The 12,306-nt window shown below is 44.3% G+C and overlaps 1 protein-coding gene across 2 annotated transcripts in view; it reads left to right on the top strand.

Annotated features, from left to right (window-relative positions):
- The first annotated feature begins 6,907 nt into the window (after window positions 1-6,907).
- DIPK2B (divergent protein kinase domain 2B) overlaps window positions 6,908-12,306 on the top strand; it is a 16,997-nt gene continuing 11,598 nt past the window's right edge. For both annotated transcript variants that reach the window (XM_071565951.1, XM_071565942.1), the window contains exon 1: window positions 6,908-7,286. In XM_071565951.1, the coding sequence (XP_071422052.1) occupies window positions 7,063-7,286 (224 nt within the window). In that variant the 5' untranslated portion in view covers window positions 6,908-7,062. The remainder of the gene's footprint in view (window positions 7,287-12,306) is intronic.

The following is a 12,306-nucleotide window of genomic DNA, read 5'->3' as shown; positions in this document are numbered from 1 at the left end:
CACAGGCAATTAAATGTGGAGTCAAAGCATTACAGCCCATGCTACAGAGTTTGTTGACCATTGCTCATGGAGCATGGGATATGCAGGTTTTTGAGTTCATGACTGAACCTGAACCAAAATTAAGTCATATTTAGGGATTTAATTCACTACCCTGCTTCCTTAACAGGGGGTTTTGTGCCTATCCTAGAAAATCTGAATCCAGACATGTAAACCCCAATGTAATACAGCATTGAATCCTCTACCTGAGTCCTCCACAAGCCAAAAAAAATAAAAATTACATATACGTTCTACTGCTTCACTTTGTTGGACCAAGTCTTACATGTAGAAAAGGTTTTCCAGACTGTAAGTCTACTTAAATCTGGAAGACTTTGGAGGACTCTCCTTCAATTCACTGTTATTTCTTCAATTCACTGTTATAAAATGTGAGGAGGAGGCTGATGGGAGAACATGGATAAAGAGAATGGAGGTAGCCAAGGCACATATTTAGTTACCAAAGCACTTATATACCAGATTTATAGCCAGAAGAGAATAGAAACCATGTGTTTAAGAGACAGATGAATTTTTTTAAAAAAATAAATAAATAGGAAAATCAATACATTTCATGTCTTGATTAATTTTCCCTTTAAATTAATACACTTCTGGATTAACCCAGTTTTTAAGAACCTTCTCATGTTTTCACTGTACACAGCAGAACTCAGCCTATATCAGCTCTGATCCCACCTGAACAGGAATCGATGCCTGAATATCAAAAATTGTTTATGCATGTGAAAAATTGTCACCTGCAAATGTCAGTTGCATGATAACAAGAACATTTAAGACTATAGGGCACATGTTCCCTTTGGTACATGGGAAAAACAAAGGTCACTGCCTAAAATGCACTTGTACTGTTAAAATTCAAGCTTAAATTCCCCAGGTCTGGCACTGGGTGTTGGTCAAACCACTTCCAAGGTTAGTTAAAACATCTTCACATCTTTCTCATGAACCACCTTTCCTTCTATCCACACAGCTGGAATGGTACAGCTGATTAAAAATATTAACCAGAGATTCCAATGTGGTGCACAGAAAACAAATGGGACTAAGAAACAGATATCTAGAAAGAAATTTGTGGTTTGACAAAGTTAGCAGTCTGCCACTGGATCAAATATCTGTCATGTTTTTTTCTTTCAGGGCATCATTTTTTAAAGATTTTTCCTTTACCAGGTAACTAGTTCAGAAGGAATATTTTCATACCCATATTTTAGATGTATTTCATTTCAGCCCAGAAACCAGGATGCCATTTTAACAGCTCTGGTTCCTTAGCCAGCCCATTCCAAGATTGTCTCCTGCCATGCCATTTACATTGTAAATGACCATGTTTTGTTCTGCTTCTTCCTCGCAGAGGAATTTGATCAAAAATCATAATGGCACCAAAAAGTCTGCATTATTTTTAGTCCTTTTAACTGCTGGGACACAGAACCAATAGCACATATCCAAGAAAAATATTGTGGGGAGGTCTTTCTCCTGTAAAAAACTGAATGGTGAGAAAATATTTCTGGTTTTCTGTAGGAAGGGAATTTTACTAAGTTATTTATTTTGCCTAGGAAGAGATGCTTGGTTTCTCTGTTACAGTATCATCAAAGAAAATCACCACTCAGGTGCTGGTGTTTCAGTTGCAGTCAGGTGGACTTGGACTCGACCTAAGGAGATGTTTGGCTGTAGTAGCAGTCCAGGAGCACATGCAAGGCCACCACCAAGGACATGTCCTTGACAAGGAGCTTTGTTCCCTTTCCAAGCAGCTCATCCTCTCCTCCTTCCTGCAAGGTTTGTGCAGGGAGTGACCAACACACCCTGTTGTTCTGGTGTGCAGCCAATTTTCTTTTTACTGTCGTTTTCCCTCAGGCTCAGATTCCTGTATCTCATTTTCTTTCTGTGGATACTGATGCACCAAAATCCAGGATCCTCTTCCACAGTTTTTGCTGCTTGGCACCATCTCCCATGAATGCTGCAAACACCACAGTAGCTGAGAGTGTTTGGTGGCCTTTTGTACTGACATTTCAGCCTCTCACAAACTATAAGTGGCCTTATCTGTTGACTGCAGTGCCTGAGGCTTTTCTTCTCACTGGCTTTTTATTCCAGTGCAAAGATGGAGATTTCCAGAGGAACAACAGGTTTCCTTTTCATGAGCATAATAATGGAGTCAGGGAGAATCAAAAAATACCACAGATACAGAACAATACCTATTTTTATATAATTAATATACTAAATTATTGATGCTTCAGACTGATTACATCCAAGCTTATCAAACAATAGGAATTACTCCCAGGTGAGACAAAAAAAATGCCAAATTTTATATCTGTTTTAGCATTTTCATTGATTCAAAATGTAACAAAATTCATACACACACAACGTCAAAGCTTCTCAAAGTGAATTGAAGTGCAAACATGCTCTGCCAGCTCAGCTGTGGTGTTTTACTCCACCCACATCTCAGTACCCCCATTTTCTGTCTGTATTTGTAGTCTGGGCAGTGGGGTTTGCTTACTTGATTTTTTTCGTCCTCCTCTTCCTTTCATCTTTCAGCAACAGAAAAAGGGAAAGCAACAGTATGGGAGAATCAGTGTTCTGTCCATTACAAATCCAACTGGAACAAAAATTTTCTCTTGCAGATCACTTCAAAACAGATGTTTCTTTCATAATCATGCAATCAGGAGGAAAGCAGAGAAAAAGGAAGTGATCGCATCCTCCCAAGTGCTATGAGTTTTGTAGCATTCAGAAAGACACATTTTTCATTTAGAAAAGAATTGAAAATGTGTCAAGCTGCTCCAGCTATTAATCCACACATCCAGCCTGAACTGGGATTGACGTGATAAGCAGTTTGATATCAAGTCTGTACTGGTTGCTTGGCAATCGTTTAACAACTATCTTGGATGTGATTAATGAAAAATACTATTAAGAATAATCATGTTGCACCACACCCTGAGCTGACTTCCACCCTGTCCTGCAAAGCCGCTCTGTGTGGCAGCCAAGGTCTTATCCGGGCCCTGCAGGCAGCAAGACCCAGGCAGGGCTTCCCGAGGACCTCAGGAAGAGCAGAAGCCTCTCCTCTTCCAGTAAAACTTTTATTTTTCCTGTCTGTTGATTCCTCCCTGTGCATGGTAGTGAGATGCAGCCCTCCCGCAACCCTCCTGGCAGTGCTGGGTTGCTCAGCAACTCCATACTTGCTGAGAAGGCTCTTTTGCAGCAGCAGACCTGGGATGAAGAGGAAGATGAGATGATGTGACATCCAAAACCTGCTGTTTAGGTTGCCCAGGCAGCAAGATCCCTGTGAGCAGAAGCAGGTCAGTGGCAGTGAGTATCCTGGTGGCAATGCCAGCTGAGGAGCACCAGCACTTGCACCTTCTGCTCCTCTGCATCTGGGCTGTTTCAAAATATTTAGTGGTGATTACCCAAAATTAATCAACTAAATTAAATTTAACTAATTAATGTCTGCACAGCCATTTCCAGTGTCACAGTTAGATCCAGAGCAAGGAAATGGCACCACATTTTCTTAGGGGTGAACCAGTCAGCAGCATGGGATGGGGAGAGGGCATCTGTAAAGGCTCTGCTGACATGAATCTCACCCCTGAAGGCAGCTGGCATTGTTCAGGGCAGGTGGGCAAGGGACTGGGGTGGAAAGAGTCAGTGGGGAATATCTTAATTACATTAACAGATTGGGTGGAAACTGGGAGGTGTGTTAAGTAAAAGGAGTATTTCACCCCATGAATACTTAGGAAAAATCAGCCTGTGTTCCCCTTATCTCCTCCAGAGCCAGCAGCATGGGATGAGCAGTCTGAGATCACAGCCATCCAAACCCACAGTCATCCAAACCCACAGCCATTGGGTTCTGCAGAGAGACTGGGTGGTTTGGGGACCCAGAATCTCTGTTGCCCACAGGGTCATGTCCAGAAGTGGGGCTGTGCTGCCAAGTGTGTTTCCACACTCCTCATGGCATGAGAAGAACATGAGAAATGAGGACTAGATAAACACTTTTACCTCTGGTGGTAGACACCTCTCCAAAAGCTTTTCTGCAATTGGTCTGACTTTGATAGAGCAGTGCAGGAATATTGATCCATAATAGAAATTTTTAGAAATTATAACTTTTGGAAGACTAACTAGTCCTTTCTGTAAGGGCCACTGGCTTTATGCTCTCACATGGTTAATGGTGTTGCACAAAAGTGTCTTATTACAAGGTTTGTGAAGGTCCCATTGAGTCATTGGAGCCAACCCAGCAGAGCCCTCTGTGACTAGTGCCCTAAAAATCCCACCTGGCACAAGGAGATCTACAAGGCTTCCACAGACCTGGTGTTCACCACCTGGCCACAATACCACCAGAAGGAGAGGAAAACAAATACAGGTTTGACATTACCTGCTGAACCACCCCAATGAAAGAGAGGCTGCTTTCAGAAGCACAGCCCCTCTCACAACATACAGCAGCTGGGGTTTCTTGTTTGCCACTTTGGGCTAGTTGAGACATATGTGTACTTATTTTTAAGCTTTGTTTTTTCAGTGCTGTGAGCATGAATGGGTGTTTCCTGCACACATCACCTGTGCTTGAGGTCTGCCTAGCCTGACAAAAACGTTTGAGGGAAGGAGAGGACTCAGACCCTGGGGGCCAGGGCAAATACCAGCAGCAAGCTTGAGGTGGATATGATGATATGATGGACCAGCTCCCACTCTTTGAATAAAAAGTTGCTTTTACAACACTTGAAGGTGATGCAGGTGTGATAAACTATAAGGAAATACAATTACATGTGCTGTTCCTAGGGAGAGAGAAGCTTTACTTCACATGTGCCCTAACTACATGAAAGAGCAAGAACAAAACAGCCACTGAGGCATCATTAGTGGCACAGAAACTGCTACCCATGTAGTGGGGTTTTTGTGCCAGAGCACAGGGTTTGCCATGAGAAAGGCCCAGTTACCAGCCCCAGAGGCTGAAGGCCTTCTTTTTCCATGGGGCAATGCAAGCAGCAGGAGACAGGAGCCTGGGTTTCTGCTCTTAAAATCACAACAGAGAATTGAAGACAGACTGCAGGCAAATAAATTAGTAAAGAAGCTGAAGGACGTATATTGTATATATTATGTAATGAAGATGAAAACAGATTGCTGATGCAGAATTTTGGTACCATCTCTGGAAAAGCTGTGCAGGGAGCAATGTGAACATGGCCAACGTTGCAGAGCTCCTGGCAGGAAACCATGGGCAGGGCTGATTCCTGCAGAGGGGAGAGGAACAATGTACTGGCAATAGAAAAGGCCAGGGATAACTTCTGGAAGTGGGAAACAGTTAATCCTGTTTAGCTCTGGTGTGTCTCCTTCCACCAATGCATTTCAAAGAGTTTTATACTGGAGTATAAGGCCAAATGTGATCATGGTGCAATGCAGAGCTGTGAGCTGAATGCACTTGCTGGCATTTCAGCACCTCCCAAGGGCTCATTACTTCCCTCTTCCCTCTCAGCAGGGCTCATTATCCTGCTCTGTGTGTGCTTGCACCCTGTAGACAAACCCTAAATGTCACTATCCCCATTTTGTGCATAGGGATGCACCAGGAGATGAAACAACCTCCCACAAGGGTATGGAGTAAAGGAGAGACCTCGGATCTCCCAAGTGCCACAACTAATGACCATCTGTGTTTTAAAGAGCTGCTTTGCCCTGTTAGGATCACCCTCCTCCAGCAGCCCCTCCAGAAAGTGAGGGGCAATCACAGAGCCCAGTGTGCACCCCTGAGGGTCTCATGTCCCTTAGTTTCACCAGGCTGTGGTTAAAGACTGGAGGGGAAAATGAAGGGTACAGTGCACCTTTTTTCCATTAAAAATGTGCTAGGAAATGGCTTATCCACATGGTGGGAGTAGTCCAGCTGGGGATGAGACACCTCAGTCTGATGCCATGGTGAGATATGGTCCAGGAGAGCCTCCTGTGTCAATCAAAACAGAGTGGGAGAGGACCAAAGCCTGGTGTCACCACAGCAACACATGTGCTGCCTGGGGTCAGGGTACCACCTGTTCCTTCAAGGTGTACTTCCTGCCCTCCCTAGCAGTCTGACAGGGCTCATGCTTCCATCCCAGAGCTCCTGTACCAGGAAAAGCATAGACCTGCACCCAGCACCCAAGCCAGGATGGTTTATCCAGCCTTTTCAGTAACTTTCAAGTCTTTGACCTCATTAGAACAGCTTTTGGGTATGATCACAGTAATTTCTAAGTGTATTGGAAACCTCTGACATGTTCCTGAGTTAGCCCCCATTCCTTTCTCCAGATTCTTTTCAGTGCCAGTGACGTCAGGAAAAGGCATTCAAAAGTACAGAAGTCTTGTAGAAAAGCTCCATTTTCCAAGAGTGGCTTAGAGGCCAGAATGTTAAGTCAGCTGGGAGTTTTGGAAAGCTTCAGGCTATTCTGCTTTCTGTGGCATGAAACACTGTGGTGCAATTGCTGTGAAACAATGGTATTCTCAAGAAACAGAACAGCAATGATTCCACCTGACAGCCTTTTCAGTGCTTCTGAGAGAAGGGAAAACTGAGCCAAGAAAGCGTCCAAGAAGTCAAGCCGTGCACCATCACAAATGTCCAGGAAAAAAGCAACACCAATGGTCTGGCTTCTGGTAAAATGTGCATTTTTGCCATGCTATTACTCCATCCAAATGGGTCTTTACTATGTGTCCGGCATATGCCCTCTGCTCCAGCGACAGGATATCCTTCATTTGTCTGCAGTAAGGGCAGATGAGCATTTCTTCGTGCTGTATTCCAAGTCTGTTGATGGGAGGGTCAGCAGGGGCCAAAGCAGCTGCACCAAGTAAAGGAAAGGTAACCATGACAACCAAAGTTATCTGCATCCTCCATGTATTTCCTTCTCCCCACCCTACATAATATCTTTCCCACCCAAACCTTAAGCCAATAGAGCCAGTGACCAGCTGGCAGGATGGGGACTACAGCAGGATCTCCTGCACCCAGAGTGTCTTGCCGTGTTTCGGGGCTCAGCACTGCAGGCTGAGGTCATCAAAAAGGCACCGAAAGCATAGAGAGGGATAATTTGCAAGAGGCAGAGCTCTTCACTCCTGTAGATGGGGCGCTGGATATGTTGCCTTTGCTCCAGAGTTGCAGATCCATTGATGCTGCTCCTGGTTTTGGCTCTGAGCTGTAACCCTTCCACAGCAGCAACAACTTCTCCATCTGTGCCCCACGTCAAACCCAGCTACAGCTTTGGCCGGACTTTCCTGGGACTTGATAAATGCAACGCCTGCATTGGAACATCCATATGCAAGAAGTTCTTTAAAGAAGAAATAAGGTCAGAAACTCAGCACAGTAATTTTTAAAGCATTCTGCATAGTCATTTGAAAGTTGCCAGATAGAATTTCCAAATACTTTCATGAATGACAATGCAAAGAGCAACTTAGCACCCAGTTGCCATTGCAGCGCTTAGAATTTTAATTAATGTCTATAAACTGTTGCTTTGCCTCTTTTCTTTTAAAGCCATGCAAACATGATCATACGTCAGCCCTGAACTGTAATTTGAAAGCAGGAGTAAAAGGTACAAATTTCTGCCTAGAGAGTGGCTCCAAAACAATTCAAGGCTGCTGTGGGGGAAGGGAAGAGGGAAGGAAGAAATTAGATTGTTTAGATTTACTGGAAATATTTTATTATCAGCAACTGGCTGAAGGCAAAAGGAGTTTAGCTTTGTATGCTCCAAACTGGGTATGTTAACTACAAACACATAAACATGCTGTATAATTTTGTACCAGGTGCAACATGAATGTGCAGAATTTCAGATGTGCATTAACAAAGATCAAAAGTGATCTAAACCTGCCTGAGGCATGAGGACTTTTGCACATCAAGCTACCCACGTGCTCAAAAATAGATATGGCTAAATTATTGGTACACTTTGGGGAGAGACAGAAATTATATCTGTCTCAATGCTGATGAGACAAAACGCAGTCCAAGTGGTCATCAGACCAACCCAATCAGTTTTACACCCAAAAATCAGAGTGTATCTGAAAGAGATTAGGGAAAACTCTGCCAGTTGTATTTGAGGAGAAAGTTAAAGGCAGTGCTTGGCAGAGGAAGGGCTTATTGGGTCTGTTAAGATTTATAGAGCCATATGCACTTTCTTTTATAGATATAAAAGCCTGGGGGAGAAGAAATTATTATAGTAAAATTGTATTTTTAATGCTATAATGTAAGTAGTATAGTATTAGACAAATCACCATTTTTATCTTAAACTATCCTATAAAATGCAGCATAGTAAAACCATAATGGTTCGTCTGGGATGGACTTGTAATACTGAACATTCATCCTTCCCTTACTGCTGCTGGGAAAGGCAGCTTTTGGCCTTGCTAAGCCACAGAACCCCTTTGCTGTGGCACGTTGGGGGTCCCAGCCCTGGTCACTTTGCCTTTTGGCTTTCCATCTCCACAGTGCCAGGGTTAGCAGTACATGAGGTGCAGAGGCACCAGAAAGGCCCAGGCCAGCAGTGCTGGATTCCTCCCAGCCCAGCCTGGACTCCTGTCCGAAAATGCAGGATGGATTTGCAATCAGCATGCTCAGCTGGCTGACAGGGGCTGCCGTGGGTCTGCAGGGGCTTGGGGTGCATTTGGGGTGTGGGCTGCTCTATATTTTCTTCCCTGGAGCAGGATGGCACAGGAACTGGCTCCTGCTCTGTGCCCCAACCTGCTGTGGCCCCTTTGCAGGGGTTTCAGGGGTTTCAGGGAGGTACAAAGCAGCGTCCACACATGTAGCTCATGGCAGGTGCACCCATTCGGTTACTCCCGCTTAGTCTCTGGGGAGGCTGGGGCTGTGCAGCTTCCTTCAGCCCTCCAAAAATAGCAGGAGCCTTCTGCAGCAAGTGACTGCCTCTGGCTGGCTGGTGGCCAGCAGCATGTGCACCGAGGTGTGGGGAGAAAAGGTGCTACGTGAGCAGAGGCAGGAGGTCCACATGCTGGCTTTACTCCGGGGCACAGCGGGAAAGGAGTGCAGGTCCCACTGGGGCTGGGAGTGCAGAGCCACAAATGTGGGAGCATGATGCTTCTGCCTCAGGGAAGGCAGAGGGGCTTCCCAACCTGGAGACTTCTTTTCCTCTCCAGCCAGCCCTTAGTTGGCTTCCCACAAGCCATACAGAACACAAATAAATTATAACATGCAGCTCTGCTCTGAGCCCTTTGGAGAGGATAATTTAAAAATGTTCTCCTGAGCAGTCACACAGCTTCAAGCTTTCCTTTGCAGGGGTAAAACTTGCTCTCCCACTAGAATTCTTGAAAAACTGGGATTTTTTTTTGGCAAGTGAGAGGTTAAGCAGTGGAAATTTCAGTGGTACTTACGCTCTTTGATCCACCTTCATATACCTTTTCACATGTTACAAAGGTGGAGAGTGCTTGATGCTTCTCTGTTAATTCACATTAGAACATGCTTCATTAATTCTCCATCATTTTTGGGAACTGTGACATGCTTTCACAGTAAGAAGATGTGGGTTTTGTTCCCAGCACGGCTGGTGACTCATCTTCTGCTCTAATGTTCTTTACTTTCCTTATCTTTGCCCAACTTTATCCATCTGTAAATGAGAATACCAAGCCTGCCTACCAACTGTACCAACAGCAGAGAACAGTGAAAGTTTTTGTAAAATACTAGACTTTCAAAACACTGAAAAACTGAGCTGACCAAAACTATTAGCAGGCTTGAGCCGATATTGGTGATGAGCTTTGGCCAAAAATAATGAGAAAAAAGTCTGAAAAAGCTGGAAGACTTAGATTTGATGGGGTTTTATATGGCATTTCTTTATTGTTTTTGTTTTAAGACTTAAGTTCCTTAATTTTTTCTAAAAATGTAAAATTCCAAATCCAAGCAAAATTTGTTTTGGCTGAAACAAAATACTTCATTTCATCCAGGAGAAAGAAAAATACAACTCAGTTTGAATTTCTTCAGCATTTAGTTCTGAGTTGATCTAAAATCTGTTATCTGTGACTCACTTATTCACACAGATCTTACTGAAAGTCGTAATTAAAGCATATTCAGGCCCTCAGCTAAGAGGCTACATACGAGAGTGAGTTGTTGTTACAGCACCACTTGATGATGAATCTTGAAAGCATCCAGCAAATGTGCCAGGCCAGCGTTGTGCTGCCCAAAAATGTTGCCAAATACAGACTTGCTGCAGCCCATGCTGGGTTCCCAGGCCTGTGTGGCTCTTCCCCAGGAGCTCTGCAGAGGAAATCTCTCCATCAGCCCTCAAATTAACACTCAGCCCTGGATTTCACACATCCATGCGCTGCTTGCGGGCGGGAGGGGGCACTTGCCTGCTGTCTGCCTGATGTGAGCTCCCCTGAACACACATGTTCCAGCCAAATCACAAAGTGTATTTGGAAAGAAGAAGAAAAGGAAGGAAATAAAGGAAGGAAATAAAGGAAGGAAAGGGAGGAAGGAAGAAAGAAAGGAAGAAAGGAGAAAGGGAGAAAGGAAGAAAGAAAGCAAGCACGAAAGCAAGAAAGAGCAAGAAAGAAAACAAGTAAGAAAGCCAGAAAGCAAGCAAGGAGGCAAGAAGAAAGAAAGCAAGCAAGGAGGCAAGAAGAAAGAAAGCGAGAAAGAAAGAAAGCGAGAGAGAGAGAAAGCGAGAAAGCGAGAAAGAAAGCGAGAAAGAAAGGAAAGAAAGGAAAGAAAGGAAAGAAAGGAAGAAAGAAAGAAAGAAAGAAAGAAAGAAAGAAAGAAAGAAAGAAAGAAAGAAAGAAAGAAAGAAAGAAAGAAAGAAAGAAAGAAAGAAAGAAAGAAAGAAAGAAAGAAAGAAAGAAAGAAAGAAAGAAAGAAAGAAAGAAAGAAAGAAAGAAAGAAAGAAAGAAAGAAAGAAAGAAAGAAAGAAAAGAAAGAAAAGGAAGGATGGATGTGCCTGGCACACTGCACCTGCTTTGCAGATCAGGCTCTGTGAGGGTTCCTGATGCACAGCAAATCACAGTGAGGCCCAGCAATTATTCTCTGTTCTTTAGTCCGAGCTCAAAACCAGACCAGATAAACAATCCAAACCCAAACAAAGCTTTTATTTTCATGTCAGGAGCCATAATCTCAAGGAAGCTTCAATATCCTATTGGGCAAAACAATCAAATTACTGAAATACTGGAACCCACCAACCTGTTCACACAAGGGGCTGGGCTGCCCCACTTCTGGTCAGCCTGCATCTCCAAGGCAAATTTTTTGAAAGAGGCACATGACTAGAGTTAAATGTCAAAGCAGGGCAAGCACCAGGGGTTTTCCTCTTCCTGGGCACCTGTGCTTGCCCCAGATGTGAGCTGCAGAGGGTCTGTGGTGGGGAAGGGGAGTGAAGTGCTGCCTTCAGTAGGATCATGGAGAGAAGGTTGAACAGTCTCTGGTGGTGCTTAGTCTCATTGAGCCAGTTGTTTGCCTGAAATCAGAGGAAATTAATACCCCCAAAAGTTCTCTGTGTTGATTTCCCAGCTGGTATTTGAAAGGATAGACCAACTTCAGCTTTCAGATTTTTTAATATCTTTTCATCTCTCTCCAGCTGGCTAATCTTGCAGGGAACCTCTTGCCTCTCTTGTTTCACTTCTGAGCTGCCGGCTTTAATTTATGGTGGGAATAAGTTAGGACGTGCTTTCTTATGCACTTGGGCAAGGAGGTTGGGACAGGAGGCTCCAGAGGCAGCGAATGCAGGATGTTGGCCAAACGAAAGGTCAGAGCTCAGCCTCTTTCCAAGACCAGGTTACAGACACACTTACAGGGAAAGCCCCACAGGGAAAGCATGTGTGTGGGCAGGGCTGAGGAGGCTGCTGAAACAAAAAAACCCCAACCTAATCACCCAGCCCATATGCTCCCCTCCTGTGCTTCTGTAGGGGGTGCAAATTAGTGCAAGATCTTCACGGCTACAATGGTGCTGCACACCCAAGGCACACGTACCCTGTCCTTCCATCACACCCCAAACTCTGCTGCTGCTGGGGAGGTCACTCAGCACAGCTGCTAAAATACAGTCAGTGATGATGGGGGAGACATGTTGACCCCAGTACTGAGTAAAGCCACCATCTGAAAACAGAAATTCATTTTGGTATTCTCAAATAGGTGTATTGTCAGGAGGGTCCCTTTAAACTGCTGAGTACTCCTTTTTTTGGAGCCTTTCTCTAGGATTAATTTAAAACCATCAGTGATTTTTTATGAACCAAAACCCATGCAGCAGTCTCCCTTTCCTCCTTCCCTCTACGTGGCCCAAAAGATCCCATTTGGGTGTTTCACTCCCTGCCCCATGGGCCCTCTTCGTGACAAGGGATGGCTTAAGTGGGAAGCAAAGAAGGGTATCTTTTCCAAAGCATCTTTCCTCACCT

Source organism: Pithys albifrons, chromosome 1 (genome assembly GCF_047495875.1).
Source record: "Pithys albifrons albifrons isolate INPA30051 chromosome 1, PitAlb_v1, whole genome shotgun sequence".
NCBI classification, from domain to species: domain Eukaryota; kingdom Metazoa; phylum Chordata; class Aves; order Passeriformes; family Thamnophilidae; genus Pithys; species Pithys albifrons.
The sequence above is the reverse complement of the archived record's forward strand: the minus strand, read 5'-3'. Positions and strand labels throughout refer to the sequence as shown.